At 41.1% G+C, this 17110-nt stretch overlaps 1 protein-coding gene across 1 annotated transcript in view; it reads left to right on the top strand.

Annotated features, from left to right (window-relative positions):
• The window catches only part of LOC106583195 (glutamate receptor ionotropic, kainate 3), a 125460-nt gene that overhangs the window by 98596 nt on the left and 9754 nt on the right, over positions 1-17110 (top strand). The window contains exons 11-13 of the mRNA XM_082963131.1: positions 3376-3599; positions 9447-9565; positions 15567-15784. Coding sequence (XP_082819257.1) covers positions 3376-3599; positions 9447-9565; positions 15567-15784 — 561 coding nt within the window. The remainder of the gene's footprint in view (positions 1-3375; positions 3600-9446; positions 9566-15566; positions 15785-17110) is intronic.

The following is a 17110-nucleotide window of genomic DNA, read 5'->3' as shown; positions in this document are numbered from 1 at the left end:
CGTCCTAAGGCAAACCCTTGGCCGCCGATCGGCATTGGCCAGAGGGAAATATAATTATCCATGAGGATGCCTAAGAGAACTAACCAAATAACATGAAAACATTTTTTTTTAACAATAATAGATCATATTTATATAAATAATAACAGCACAATCTTATACATGCCTGCTCATATTTAGAAAGTCCTAGCAAGGCTATAAGCATGTCAGCCCAGCCTGCTCAGTTGAAAAAAAGAAAAAAATTGAAAAGAAGTGCAAACAACCTAAATATATTGCAAGGCCAGTCCCTTTTTTGATGTCCATTAATTGCAAGACATATTTCATGTAGTCCTCATTATATCCTGTTGTATTCCGACAAAAAAAGGAAGAAGGAAAAAGGAACATAGATTCTAACGGCCGCTAATGACTGCAAGTAAAAATTTGTCTTAGGCATCACATTATATCCTGTTGTATCGTGCCAGAGGTACCTCTGCTGCAGAGGATAAGTTCATTTGAGTTACCAGCCTCAGAAATTGCAGTCCAAATAAATGCTTCACAGAGCTCAAGTAACAGACACATCAACATCAACTGTTCAGACGAGATTGTGTGGAATTGCTGCGAAGAAACCAGTACTAAAGGACACCAATAAGAAGAAGAGACTTGCTTGGGCCAAGAAACACGAGCAATAGAAATTAGAACGGTGGAAATTTGTCTTTTGGTCTGGAGTCCAAATTTGAGCTTTTTGGTTCCAACCGCCCACGGTGTCTTTGTGAGATGTGGTGTAGATGAACGGATGATCACTGCATGTGTATTTCCAACCGTAAAGCATGGAGGAGGAGGTGTTATGGTGTAGGGGTACTTTGCTGGTGACACTGTCTGTGATTTATTTAGAATTCAAGGCACACTTAACCAGCATGGCTACCACAGAATTATGCAGCGATATGCCACCCCATCTGGTTTGGGATGAGTGGGGCCTGGCCTCCACAATCCCCCGACCTCAACCAAATTGAGATGGTTTGGGATGAGTCGGACCGCAGAGTGAAGGAAAAGCAGCCAACAAGTGCTCAGCATATGTGGGAACTCCAGGTGAAGCTGGTTGAGAGAATGCAAAGAGTTTGAAAAGCTGTCATCAAGGCAAAGGGTGGATATTTGAAGAATCTCAAATATAAAATATATATTTGTTTAACACGTTTTTGGTTACTACATGATTCTATATGTGTTATTTCATAGTTGTGATGTCTTCACTATTATTCTACAATGTAGAAAATAGTAAAAATAAAAAATTAATCTTGAATGAGTAGGTGTTCTAAATCTTTTGACCGGTAGTGTTGGTGTAATTGTATGAATCCTACAGAATGTTATCAGGTGTGGCAGTATGGAGGTAGCACAGCTCTAAGCTTACAATACCATCTGCGCGCCCACAGATAACACAAAGCCATGTGGCACTCAGCAGGGTACTATTAGGTTATCACGCGTGTGCTCGGCAATACGTGTCTAAGCAGAAAATAGCCGTGCAGAATGTATATTAGCCCACCATAGGGATGGCTGAGATTGGCTGGGATCACCTGCTGCTCGGTCTTCCGGTTGAGTGGCAGCTAGCTTGAAAAGCGCCGGTCGACGGCAGAGAACAGAGGAAGCGGGTGTGTGTTGTAAACGTAAATGTTTAATGAGGGCACAGTGGATTGCACCACATGACAGATTGGCTGTGCCCACACTGTCTCTCTTTGTTAGGCTTTCTTGTGTTTAGCCACCACAGTGTTAGCTACAGGCGCAGGTATAATCCAAACGGTCACACACGGAGTTCGACCATTTTCTTATACTGACCCCCATTGACTGCTCTGAATGTTAGAATAGTAATTAGTACTTTTTTTGGAAGCGGGGACTGACTGAGCTATGTGATAGCGACAGCAAGAACAAAAAAATGCCTATGAGTTACTTTCATAACACCACAAAAGCATTTTTTTCTAATTTTGGAGGTTATTGATCTACATTGTAATGTTGACATGTCAGCTAAGCTAAGAAATGAAGGGGACTGATTAGATGCATTGTCAGCCTTGTCCATACATTACAATTAATTGTCCTAATTAAAGTGTTGTGTTGGGTAGTACAAATCAGCTACATTTGTTTCTTGGAATACTTATGAGCACTTTCTTGGAATGCTTCTGAGCTTATAGGGAGCAGGGTTCTGGTAATTCAGACCTTCATATGATCTACAGGACTAGACATCCTCCACACTTGCCAATATACACACCACTACCTAATTTAACTGACCTCCATCAGGGATGTTCGGGTGCTAGCACACTGAGCTTTGTTGCTATGCCACCACTCAAAAAGGAAGAAAAGGAGATTGGCCCAAACCCCTTTGTGAGTTTCCTTCGTTTCTGAGGAAGGGAGCAATCCAAGCGTGAACCAAGCAGCTGGTTTCATTAATCTCCTGTCCAACCCTGACGTGTTTGAGGTGTGGGGGGAGGCAATGTAAATGGTAACCTTCTGAATATGCAGCCAGACGCAAAATCATGGGCCGCAACGTTCACCGTCAGACCCTGCCAGGGCAGTATCTCAGAGAGCTATATTAGGCTAGTCAGAAGGCACCAGGCTCCAGCTAGTGGAGGCATGGGGAGAAGCTGATGGGAAGGCATGTGGGAATGGCCCTTGTTTCTTGTGATTCATTAGGGCAGGTGTTCGTCATTTCTTATGTAAAAAAAGATTGGAGAAAAATTGGAGGGAGGGGGCAACCTGTGATCTCTGCAAAATTACTTTGGTGTGAAGTTTAATAGAACTTTGATTTTATCAAATGATGTCGTATGTTACAGGACTTAATACTTGTTATGAAACGACCAATGTAATGTACTTTATTTTTCCTCAAACAGATTTTCAAGTTTCATGTACCTTTTTGGTGTAACAACAATGGTTCGTGCAGAAATACCTGAAGAACATATGAAAGTACCAGCAAAAGAAGCTCAAATCAAATCAAATCAATTCAACAAGTGTAGACTTTACCGTGAAATGCTTACTTACGAGTCCTTTCCCAATAATGCAGTTAAAAAGTAAGAAAATTAACAAATAGATACAAATAAAATAGTAACAAAATAAAATAACACTAAAATAACAATAATGAGGCTATATACAGGCTACGTACAAGGATTACTGGTACCGAGTCAGTGTACTGGACTACGAGGTTGTTGGGTGATTGAGGTAATATGTACATGTCGGTTTGGTTAGGTGATTGATTGAAACGCTATGTACATGTACTGTAGGTAGGGGGTGAAAGCAGAAAATCAGGGTAGCCTTTTAATTAACTGTTCAGCAGTCTTATGGCTTTGGGGTAACAAAGGTAATAAAGCTAGTGAAAGGGTCTTATCGTTTGACTGATCGTCCCTTCTCTTGTCTCTCCTACAGAGAGCCGACTTGGCTGTGGCCCCTCTTACCATTACCTACCTGCGTGAGAAGGTCGTGGACTTCTCCAAGCCCTTCATGAGCATGGGCATCAGCATCCTGTACCGCAAGCCCAACACCACCAACAACGGCTTCTTCTCCTTCCTCAACCCCATGACCCCTGACATCTGGGTCTACATCCTGCTGGCCTACCTAGGCGTCAGCTGTGTTCTCTTCGTCATCGCCAGGTGAGTCCCAGACTTTTCTTGGCTACTTCCTTGGCTACTTCATGTTCTGCCTGTCTGTGTGGGTTTTTGTGTTTATTGAATTTTATTGAGAGTGATATATTTTGTTTATTCTACTTGTAGGGCTAAGTTACAGTGGCAGGCACGAAAAAGTTAGTTAAAAAAATTATTTGTACAGCAATACAGTTTTTTGTGACAACACTATCTCTCACTAGGGGAGCACCATGTTGAACATGCCAAAACCAAGGCGCAACCTAACGTTTTAATGCCCCCAACTGTGTATTGTTGCAGCTATGTGGAAATGTTTTATCTGGAAGGATATAGTGCACAAATTGAGGCTGGCCAATCTGAATCTCTGCAGAACTGAGTCAGTCAATGATGGTCTCAGGTGATTCCATCAGTTGGGGGTAAGAGAAGGTCTCTGCTCAGCGGTAGGTCCATGTTCGATTGGTACAAGTCCAACATTTTGTGTGAGCTGGTGGGTAGTGATCAAGGCAGTTATGTCAGAGTGGGCTCTCTGTGGAGCCCAGCAGTGGAAGAAAAAGATGATGAGAGTAGCAAACCACCAGCGAAGTTATACTCTCCAATTCAAAGTGTTTCCTGTATAATTTCTCTGCATTTGTAATGCTTCTTCGAACAACTTTCGTCTTTCAAATGTATAAAAATAAATACCTGCCGATACCTGGAGAAAGAAATTTGATAATAAAAAAATAGATGTCTCTCATGACATTTACCTGTGCTTGTTATCTTTTCCATATTCCTCACAAATTATTGAAAATCATTGAAAGTTGAAATTAGTATGGATTGAGGTCAGGGTATCTCAGATTTTTCAAAATGTCCCTATGTGTTCCAAATGTGTTCCTGAGACTTTCTATGGAATTATTTACATAATAGAGAAAGAAAAGAACCCAAGTGCCACTTGCAGGCATCCTGCTCGCCTTCTGTGGTCATTGTCACTGGTTCTCACCACTTCCTGGTGCCTCCAAATGCAGAGTAGTGCTTGAGGAAGTTCTGACAATGTAGAGCTTTTGAAGGGGCTTGGGGTTCTGAGAGGAGCCAGCTGCGCTCCTCAACCCTCTCCTATTATCTCTTGAGACAAGCTCACAAGCTCATTTTAGCACCCTGTTTTTATAAGTACAAGTAGAAAATCATCTCTGACTGTTGCATCATTCTTTGGAGACCTGCCTAGAAAGCGAGCAGAAGTACTTAGAGCCAAAAGAAGGCTCAAATAGCAGTTTGATGTATGGGTGCTTGAGATGTTGGAACAACCAGAACGCTTTGACGAAAGAGGCAAATGTACAGTGGGGAGAACAAGTATTTGATACACTGCCGATTTTGCAGGTTTTTCCTACTTACAAATCATGTAGAGGTCTGTAATTTATATCATAGGTACACTTCAACTGTGAGAGACGGAATCTAAAACAAAAATCCAGAAAATCACATTGTATGATTTTTAAGTAATTCATTTGCATTTTATTGCATGACATAAGTATTTGATCACCTACCAACCAGTAAGAATTCCGGCTCTCACAGACCTGTTCGTTTTTCTTTAAGAAGCCCTCCTGTTCTTCACTCATTACCTGTATTAACTGCACCTGTTTGACCTCGTTACCTGTATAAAAGACACCTGTCCACACACTCAAACAGACTCCAACCTCTCCACAATGGCCAAGACCAGAGAACTGTGTAAGGACATCAGGGATAAAATTGTAGACCTGCACAAGGCTGGGATGGGCTACAGGACAATAGGCAAGCAGCTTGGTGAGAAGGCAACAACTGTTGGCGCAATTATTAGAAAATGGAAGAAGTTCAAGATGACGGTCAATCACCCTCGGTCTGGGGCTCCATGCAAGATCTCACCTCGTGGGGCGTCAATGATCATGAGGAAGGTGAGGGATCAGCCCAGAACTACACGGCAGGACCTGGTCAATGACCTGAAGAGAGCTGGGACCACAGTCTCAAAGAAAACCATTAGTAACACACTACGCCGTCATGGATTAAAATCCTGCAGCGCACGCAAGGTCCCCCTGCTCAAGCCAGCGCATGTCCAGGCCCGTCTGAAGTTTGCCAATGACCATCTGGATGATCCAGAGGAGGAATGGGAGAAGGTCATGTGGTCTGATGAGACAAAAATAGATATTTTTGGTCTAAACTCCACTCGCCGTGTTTGGAGGAAGAAGAAGGATGAGTACAACCCCAAGAACACCATCCCAACCGTGAAGAATGGAGGTGGAAACATCATTCTTTGGGGATGCTTTTCTGCAAAGGGGACAGGACGACTGCAGCGTATTGAGGGGAGGATGGATGGGGCCATGTATCGCGAGATCTTGGCCAACAACCTCCTTCCCTCAGTAAGAGCATTGAAGATGGGTTGTGGCTGGGTCTTCCAGCATGACAACGACCCAAAAACACACAGCCAGGGCAACTAAGGAGTGGCTCCGTAAGAAGCATCTCAAGGTCCTGGAGTGGCCTAGCCAGTCTCCAGACCTGAACCCAATAGAAAATCTTTGGAGGGAGCTGAAAGTCCGTATTGCCCAGCGAAAGCCCCGAAACCTGAAGGATCTGGAGAAGGTCGGTATGGAGGAGTGGGCCAAAATCCCTGCTGCAGTGTGTGCAAACCTGGTCAAGAACTACAGGAAACGTATGATCTCTGTAATTGCAAACAAAGGTTTCTGTACCAAATATTAAGTTCTACTTTTCTGATGTATCAGATACTTATGTCATGCAATAAAATGCTAATTAATTACTTAAAAATCATAATGTGATTTTCTGGATTTTTGTTTTAGATTCTGTCTCTCACAGTTGAAGTGTGCCTATGATAAAAATTACAGACCTCTACATGCTTTGTAAGTAGGAAAACCTGTAAAATCGGCAGTGTATCAAATACTTGTTCTCCCCACTGTATGTGTTCAATATCAGGTAGGCACATACTGTAAAACAGTTCAGACAAATTTGGAGTCAAAAGCTTTTCTGGACAATCATGATCCATGTTACTGAGCAGGCACCCACGAGAACTATGAAAGCCCTAAGCCTTATGTTTTTCCACAGCCATCTTGGAGTCCATGACCGTAGGTCAACAATATGGGAAACCTACTTGAGTGCTTACAGAAGTGTGAAAACAGAAAATAAATCACAAGCAACCATTCTCTAAGTACGAAAGAGAGAAAACATTGAGCAGTGCCCGGTATATGCACTTGCCTTATCAGTGCTCTTATAACCTGGGATCACTTTAAGGATGTAACTATGGGGGTAGAAATCAATGCTGCAATACACTGTCCAGAACCTGGAAAATGTATCTTTGAAATTCCATAAGATAAAAATTGGCAATGGAATACAGATGACAAAATAAGACTTCAATACCATGCCAATGTTGATAAGAACTTACGCTCTAGCAAGTGTGTAATAATGGAGTTTTCCCCGGTCATCCTTATCTTTCAAATAGCAACACATTGGCCAAGTTTCAATTTCTTTGAGTTACCGCTTCAGGTGCTTCTGCTATGTCTGTCTAGAATGAGGGAGAGGCGAGGGTTTGCTTTCTGATTCGCATTCATACTATTTAGAGGACAGATTTTTTTTGAGTGATTTTTGCATCCTTAGAGTGTGACCAGATTTAATGAAAAACACACTATGAATGACGAAGGTACATAAAGATTTCGGAATATGATGTCATGGTTTTACCACTATCCATTGAGTTTTCAAACTACAGTGCGTGACATGGTTCAATGCGCCAATATATCAGCACAATCTACTTTTTTGGTTTTTCAAATTGTCTGGTTAAATTGTGTTCATGTATACTGTACATACTGTGCTAATGACGATACAAAAAAAATTGTAACAGAGCAATGTACAATACAGTGAATTTGGTAAACAACTCATTTGAATTTAGTGTATGGAGGCCGCCATCTTTAAACACCTTCCCCATTAAATGGAGGAACGTGGAGATGCAAACCAGTCTCCTGAGCTATGTGTTCCATTAAATGAAAAAATGTTTCGGAAGACACTTTATTGACACTATATGTATGGTCCTCACTTAGAAATGTTTGTTAACACAAAAATATCGCTCAGCGTAAATGTCAAAGTGACTGACGAGGTAAAAAAAGATCATTAGCGTTTGACATCTAACTCGAAGGTCTTGATTTAGTCTCTTCTTTTTGAATAGACTATTTTCGGGACCATTTTCGGTCATATTTTATTTGGATAATCCGGATAGTCTATCTGTAGAGCATCATACTATCAACAAACTATCTGTTGATAGCAACTGCTTGATAAGGTTACGGTTAGGGTTAGGTTTAGATACCGACCCATTTGTGTTTCTCCCTTCTGTTCCTCAGAGAGTGCATCACATCAACCACCAACGATACCAACCCATCTGATGGGCTTTGACACGTCTCTAAAGACACCAGGGTTAAGATTAGGGTTAGTAGATAGTAAGTTTGAAATGTTACTGATAGTCCATTTGCAGATGCTCTATAGACTATCCAAATAAAGAGTTACCTTATTTTCTCCACTCATTGGCTAACGTTCATGACAGCCAGTAGATAGCGTCTCTTCTTAATATATGCTGCTTCTATCTGGCTTCGAAGGATCTAAGCCTCCTCTTCTTCTCCTCTCCTCTGACAGCAAAACACCCTGAATAAATCAGATCGTATTTGAAAACATTTTCAAAATTAATTTCAGGAAGGGAAATCACTGACATTTAGCATGTTTTATCTCTCCAGCTGCCTTTAAAAGTGACTGTTTCATCTACATTAAAGGATTTATCGTGTGGAGCACTTTGAGAAGATGTTACACTAAATGGCAGAGTACGTGGAACCATGGGCTTCGCAGGTTTTATACTACTACATTTTCAGCGTTGCATGCCTCGTTCTATCACAAAATGACATTTCAATATCTGTCGTCCTGAAAGTGGTATTTCTGTGTACAGTTAGCTACCTTTGAGCACAGCGAGATATCTACAGAGATATATAAAGGTACGGCAAACTTTTTGATTTGAACAGGGTTGACAGACAGCTATCGTCAAGGACACATAAGAGCACGTCAACACAACTGACAAATGCTATGTCAAATGCACCGCTAACAATCAAGTTACTGAAAACAATAAATGTGGACATCTTTACAGCTTGTCTTTTGTTTGTATAGTGAGTAAAAAGCCATAAGAAAATATGTCTCCTTTTGCACCCCGTAATTTGTGCCCACAGTTGCACAGATCTTTAGGGACACTGTAGGCTAACGCTTCATGGGTGGTTTTGTCAGGCGAAATTCAGGTTAAGTGCTAGGCTCAAGGACACATCAGGAGTGCTATACCCAGCAGAGAGGTCTTCGATGCAGAGAACTAGAATGTATTATTAAGCACAGCTTCTGTTCCATCTTATTAGAACCAATTTGAGATGCATTACTATGGTTCATCCCAAAAGCCACAGGATTACTGGCCAAGAGCATGAAATGAATCAAAGATAGGTATACCCATGCATAATACATGTAAACTTGGGAGCAATATATCAGATCTATGTAAGTCCCTATATTACCCCCATCCCCATATTACAGTATGAACACAGTTATATCATTGATTATTAAACTGCTTTGAGTCATAGTTTTCCTTTGAACTCATTTTTCTCTTTCTTTGTATAGCATTTCTGTATGCAAACATTGGTGGGCTACATGAGTACCCATTTTTTTCTATATTGATATTGATGTTGGTGAGAAAGGGATTGAATTCTAATGCACATTATCTCTTTCCCCATGCCTCGTCAGGGTTAACTGAGCCCCACAGTAACAATACACCATTATGCCGAAATTGTGGTACACTGGAGCCTTTGTTGCTGATATCCTTCTCCACCTGTCTCCCTGTAGATTCAGTCCGTACGAATGGTACGACGCCCATCCCTGCAATCCCGGATCCGATGTGGTGGAGAACAACTTCACCCTCCTTAACAGCTTCTGGTTCGGTGTGGGCTCCCTCATGCAGCAAGGTATGGTATAGCCGAGCTTGTTCCCTCTTTCACATGTCAAAAGCAACAGTCCCCCCTCCACTCCCTTCCTCCTCTGCGCAGCCACCCTCCCTCTCTCCACCTCTTTAACTGACAAGCTACCTCATTTCCATTTTCGAGACTGTTTTAGAAGACACTTGCCCGTCAGGAACAACTGCAGCTCAGACGTACATTACAAAAGAAAGCTGTTGTCACCTCCCTGCCTGCTCATAGAAACAGGAGTGGTGAGAGAAAGTAGGTGTCAGACACCTGTCAGAATGTGGCAGGTAAAGACAGAAAAACACGGTAGCATTTGTTTCCCCCATAACACAGCTGTTTGTGTTTTGGGACGAAAGGGTAAGTTGGAGAACGTGTCTGACAAATGCCAGCTGTCACTCCTTGCTGGCGTTGGCTGTGGCCACAAGGTTGACGTTTATATTGTTGTGTTTCCCGAGTGCTCGTACCAAAGACCCATTGTCGAAATCTATGTCCGACACACAGCTCAGCTCTCGGGATAAATTACATTTTGTTAAATGCCACTTGGGCCTTTTATAGTGCTGGAGTAGTGTATTGTCATTGTCCTTTATGCATAATTTCATAATATTAAAGTATGTCAATTCTCAGCATCTTCCTTATGCCAGAGCAGACAGTTAAATTTAGTCTTTCCCCAACCCCCAAAGTACCTATGTGAATTATTCCACCTTCTGTGTAAGCTTACACAAATCTGAGGAAGGTTAGGGGAAGGATATTACGGCGACACCAAGCTAATGCGGTCGCCTCGTCCACCCTTAAAGACATTCGTAAGCAAATGGAGCCCCATAAATGCTTTGACGTAATGAAGTCAGCCGAGGATAAAGAAAGAGCTACTAATAAAATGTTTAACCTCAATGTAACAAGACAAATTAGGGAGGCTCGACGAGGCTCGACGGTGGATCTCCGCCGGTAAGGAGAGCAAATGCGACAATCCATTAAGCACAAAAGCTGTACTCCTCGGCAACTCTCCCGCGTAGCTGCATGGTATCTCTAACAATTTGCATTGTGAGTGGAGGCTAGGAGGCTAACAGGACAGTATGCGAGGGAGGAGAGGAACAAGCAAAACAGGAAGTTGGTAATTCATCTTTGAACAAAATTGATAGTCCTTTGTCATTGGGATGGTAGGTCAACCACTTGAATCTTGAACTTAAAACTTAAAGCACCTGTGTTGGTAAAGAATATTGTTCCTTTGAATACTGTCCTCCTCTAATCAGGTTAATGTTGTTCCTCCAGATTACATACTATACAACAGGATATTTTACTTGACACAGCAAAATGGTCTAAGAGTCTATACAGTTACTTTAAAATGATTTGGACATCAAACACGGAAAATTATTTTATCTGGGATATTGACTTGCTTTGTTCTTTGGACACAAGTGCCCAAAAAATTGTTTTGGGTGACAGTAGCAAGGTCAACAAAACCAAAAAGATATCTACTTTTGTAATTTGGGTGAACTATCCCTTTAAGATCATAGTGCTAATGTGGTCTGGAATCGCTTAGAACAATTACGTTAACAAGTTACAATTACTCTTTAAACATGTTACCTTTTCCCAATCTAACTTAGTGAAAGTAAAACAAAAAAACAACCTGCATCATTTGCAGTTAACTTAAAAAGTTGGTCAAACATTGATTCTCTGGAAGACATACCCACACAAAATGTGTTTTTTATCCAGTTCCTTATAACAAACCTTTATACTATCTAATGGATTGGTCATGTAATTTTTCAATGCAGAAATAACATAGTCTTCACCCTGGAACACCATGTACTGCCTGCGCACATTTATTTACGGACTAGTATTGAGTAATTGTGGCACCTATGTGTTCTGTAGCCAGGTGCGGACTGGCCATCTGGCATTTCGGGCAAATGCCAGATTACCTGTCTGTAGCAAAGAAGTTTGAGGGTCTGTGCTCAGGCTAAGGGGAATGGTGACCGGTGCGTGAGAGAAAAAATGACCACGGAGCTCAGCAGGTGCTCACACTCAAACCGTAAAAAGGAAAAACCAAGGAGGCTGAGAAATATACTTATTGTATTCTTTCCGGCATGGAATTAAATTAAGTGCTAATGGAAAGTGCAAAAAGTCCTATGTGTTCTACCCTGATACAAATAGTCCAAATATGTATCCAAAGGGTTGCATTTTGTTATACAAACCAGACACCTTATGCTCTGCTGCCAAACTCACCGACAGCCGCTGAGGAGGAAGCCATTTCATTGACATGTTTAAAATGCAAATGGACATGTTTAATAAAACAAAATCCTGCCAGCTTGTCTGTGGGAGTGAGGTGTCCTACAAAACAAGAAGAACACACAAAATGGAGTGGTGTAAAAGCACACCTTGCATGCTTCAAAAGAGGTGCGCTCTGGGCCGTGTGAGGCTTTCCTCATGACAAACATAGTGTCTGATAGGTGTTGCAAAACGGGTGAAACATGAAAATAAGTTGCTATATTGATATGCAAAATGTGTAAGTAACAGAAGCTGTACAAAGTATTACATTTATAGTCATGGGGCATTGTTTTGACCTTATCTGTGTTATCTTATTCCGATAAGGAGAAGAGAGTTTCTCAACTTGGAAAACATTTTTAGTTTATATGACATTCAGTATTTAAAAGGGATTAACAAGCAGTAACAGCCTCTGGCGTAGAGAGCGTGTTTTTATGTGATGAGGCCGCTAAGGAGAGAATGTTAAGTGCAGGTAATGATTCTCACGGGAAGATGATGTTAAGTTGAAGCTTTGGTTGTGGGGGAAATAATAATGGGGAGAAAGCCAGGGCATTGCACTTAATAGTACTCAGTGCTTCTAAATCCACAGACAATATAACTCCCAGAAAGGCTCCGATTGTCCTTTTTCAAACTGACGATGGAGCAAGCAGTTTTCTTTTTTTATGAGACACTTCTGTGTAATGCATTATGAATCTATTTTAAGCATGTGTGCTTTTGTCAAGGCTGTTATAAGGAGCCATGAGTAGTTATGAATGCTTTTTGTAAGTCGAATATTGTACTATGGTTGATAGGGGGTACTGTGAATGCATGAATTTCACACAGGCGGATCACAGCAAATGTTACCACTGTATGTAATGTTACAACCATCAATAGTTATCACAGAATCATCACAGTGAATTATTGTAATGTTTGTTTGTGTCAATCAATCCCATAAGGGATGGGTTGCCAACTGGTGCTTTGGCACAAAAATAGAATGTCCTTCATTCATTCATTCAGCATCCCTGAGCCTAATACCTTTCTCAATAAAATTGCCATTTTGCCGTAGTGTGTATTTAGAGTCACATCCCCCATCCCGTAACATACTTTAGATTGGAGTTTTTTGTCATAGTGTTTTGCAAGGCCTTTCACATGACATTACTACTTGAAACTATGATGTCAGCACCTAGCCATTCTAGCTGCAGCAGCACTGCAGTCACTGAGATTGTGTTGCTTTGTTGACTGGAACTGTATCATTGTCTTCTGCTCTGAAAGAACATTTATACTTCTTTGGCTTAGAAGACATGAAGTCCTTCTTCAAGGAGATGTATAATGCATTGACAAAGGTTGTATTTCCTCAGCAGCACTATATGACCAATCCGTTTTTTGTATTTATTTGAGTGTTCTAGGTGCTGTGCACTCCAGCTGACAACAGCATTTTATGGCTGTAACGGGCATCGTAAGGATTGGACCAAGGTGTATACTCATCTTCTTTATTCAATTTTAAAGAAGGAAAAACAAACAAATCATGTATACAAAACAACAAACGACATAAAACAGTCCTGTCAGGTGCACAGACACAAAACAGGAGACAACTACCCACAAACCCCCATAGCACAAACACCCATATACATAGGACCTTCAATCAGAGGCAACGAGGAACAGCTGCCTCCAATTGAAGGTCAATCAACAAACCCTAAACATAGAAGTAGAAAAACTAGACTGAACATAGAAAAACACTAACCTAGAACATAGACCAAAAATCCCGGAACACTTTAAACAAACACCCCTCTTACATAATAACATAGCCCATCAAACCCCGAAACACTCTAAACAAACACCCCCTGCCACGTCCTGACCAAACTACAATAACAAATAACCCCTTATACTGGTCAGGACGTGACAATGGCCTGGAATCCAATTGGGCTACCAGTTCCAGTTCCTTACCAGTTTGACTGCCGAGCTGGGTGTCCTTCTATACTTAAGTGATAGTTCTTACCTTGGTGTGTTACTGTACTGGCCTTGTTTAGCCACCGTGTAAGGCTGTCAAATCGCAAAGGACAAATCCAATCAAATTGGGTAAGGAAGGTTAAAAAGCTGACCACTTTACCTTCTCTCAGTGGGGTGGTTACTCTTCAAAATTGCCCTCATAAATCTTCTCCGTAAAGTAGTGGAGGGCACTGAACGCAACCTCTGGTGGAGAGGTTGTTTTAGACGTCGACAGGGACAGAAAATAAAGTAACTAACCGTGAGTCAAAAAGCAATTGTAAACAAGATATATGGGAATTTATCTGACAGAGGACCTCACAATGTCATACTAAATGCTGTGGGAGGCAGTCTGGCCAACCTAAGTAATTGAACATTTATGTCCTGAGACTGATAAGCCATTTTCAACCTGTCCAATGTAAGTTGTCACAAATGGATGTATGTTATCCGTGCATTCTTTGTGAGACACTGCTCTACACAATTAAAAATCATGCAAAGAAGAATACAAAACACAGAATAGACACATTGTAATCTCGAAATCTCAGCCCCAATAACAGAAAGCATATAGAACATATGGCTGTGGCAAAGGAGGGGGAACATTTCAAAGGCAGAGAAAGAGCAGAATCACATTTAGATGTGACCCCTTTGTCTTGGTGACATTATTTTAATTGGACGCTGGCCTAGTGTCAGGTTTCTTTATGAAACCCCACAGCGAAAAAGCAAACACGTGTCACTTTATTATTTCAAAAACACCAGAATAGATTTCTGTCTGTTAAGCTTGGTGGTATCAGAGGCCGCGTTCCAGGCTGACTACATTGAAGATGCATGCCAGTTCTCCAGCCCAGACCACCCACTCCATTACTGCTTTGATATCCTCCCGTCATGTCGGAGACACCGGACAATTAAGTGTCGCATTTCGCCCCTCTGGAGGAGTTTCATCCCGGGGGTTATCACTATAATGAACAATTATATGTAGCTTCCCTCTGGGGGGGGGGCTGTGCTAGGATTTTCCTCTTGTAGGACAATCAACCTGATGCTGACCTGATTATGATATCTCACAGTGCATGTATAGGTGTTTAAAATTGCAACTAACCTCATCATATGATATAGCAATCAGATACCTGACTCTGTAGTCGATAACTTGCACACAACCATTGAATGGTGCATGAAACACAACTGGAATATTGTCAGCTTGGAACATGACCATTCTTTTTAAAAGAATTCTCAACACAGACTGGGGGTTTGTGTTGATCCAGGAATCCTACTGTATCTGGCATTCGAGTTTGGGATAGCCCCCAAAAAGTTATGCTGATCCGCTTCCTTCATAATCAGCCAATTGTATTCAAATTAAAATATAATACATTTTCCAAACTTAGGAAGGCTGCCAGGTGCTTAGATATGCCCCTTTAGTTGTTTTCCATCTGAGATTTGATTAAGACCAAGAGTGTGTGTTCCATTAATCACCTTTATGTGAAAAAGCAACCATATAACCATTGTGTGTGTTATATTCTGTAACAGTCTTATATAAAGAAGATGCATATGTGATGTCAAACATCTCCATTATAAAGGCTATACTAAACTTTCGCCTCTGGGGGTACTCTTGAGTCAAAATAGGTCCCTTAAATGGACAGAAATATTGTCTAGAAATGACCTAATATATCATAGAATATGTATATGAACCATGCAACCAAAATTCAAGCCAAAATGTGAGCTAAACAATTAGCGACTGAATACCTATAGTGTATCTGTAAGATGACCGTTGTTCTCCCTCACCCTGTCTGCCATCCAGGCTCTGAGCTGATGCCCAAAGCCCTGTCCACCAGGATCATCGGAGGCATCTGGTGGTTCTTCACCCTCATCATCATCTCCTCCTACACGGCCAACCTGGCCGCCTTCCTCACCGTGGAGCGCATGGAGTCGCCCGTGGACTCTGCCGACGACATCGCCAAGCAGACCAAGATTGAGTATGGTGTGGTCAAAGACGGTGCCACCATGTCTTTCTTCAAGGTATGTAGCTTAAAAGACGGGGTCTGTCTGCTTTGGTTTTGCGTTGTGCTTTGTTTCATGTTGATTTCATTACTCATATTAAATAAATAATCTGCCAAGAACATTATCTGAAAAGAACATAATTAAATCTCTTCATTTCTCCAGTCACTTCAACCAGTTTGAATTCAGCCCCATTGATTGAAGCACGCTGAGTACGCACAGTTATATTGTCATAAAACGTGTTTATGAAGAACTGAGACAAGATGCTGGATCAGTACTTTTTTTATATGCAGTATGCTTCTCAATAAAATAAAATAATAATATTCCACTAAATATATATATATATATATATATATTTATTTATTTATTTCCAGTTAGATCTTAATTCCCGCTGCAAAAGCAAGTTCTCCACTTCTCCACGCTGTTTGATGTGATCCTCCATAATGATTTTTTTATTCCAAAGTTTCAGCTTTTGCCCTGCAGGGTTCTCAGCTTTATTTTATTATTTTGAGTTTCGCCTCAGATGCTGTTACAGTGGTGCTGGATAACATGTAAGGGTTGGTTGTTTTTCTGTGTAAGAAACGGAAAATATTGGACACAGTGCTATGGAAAATGTTTTATGGACAAGGGAAGGTCCATATCTTTATGGCACACAATAGCTACGATAACAGATCATTTTACACAGGGTGATTGTCCCAGTTTTACACTTTCAAACATTTTCTGTTGAATAGTTCATAAATACTATATGTAATATGTGTGCCTCTGCTAAAGAGTGTATCTTTGTAGTTTCCCCTGCCCTGACAATAGAATTGAGGATGTATTTTTAGTTGACTTCTCTCTTCTCTCATTTGCTATTTCCGTCATCCCTATTTCCTTTATATTGGTTTATTCATATTACATTCAATTAATATTCTACTTATATTGTATTCATATTCTATTTATTGGCACTTTGGGATTTTGAAAAGTGTGTTACAAATATTATTATTATTATTCATAATGTATCTCTTTCTACTCTCTGTTAGCAATATGTCTCAGCTGCTCTATGGCCCGATCAGAATATCCACCAACAGAATTTTCACCCACATAAAGATTCCCAGTTACCACCAAAACATCCACGGGGGGAGAAAGTGAACATTAGTAACCATTCTATTCCATAAGGCTTGATTAACATGGAGTTCAATGAGGGATTAGGCATGGTCCATGGAGTAACTAGAATTTGTGATTATACCAAATTAGAGTCATCAGTTGCCTAACCATTGGAACTACTGGCTATGGTATAAACCAGGGGTGGCCAACTCTCTTCCTGGAGAGCTACTGAGTGTTCAGGCTTTTGCTCCAGCCCCTACT

The sequence above is a fragment of the Salmo salar genome, chromosome 02, assembly GCF_965601325.2.
Source record: "Salmo salar chromosome 02, fSalSal1, whole genome shotgun sequence".
NCBI classification, from domain to species: Eukaryota; Metazoa; Chordata; class Actinopteri; order Salmoniformes; family Salmonidae; genus Salmo; species Salmo salar.
The sequence above is the reverse complement of the archived record's forward strand: the minus strand, read 5'-3'. Positions and strand labels throughout refer to the sequence as shown.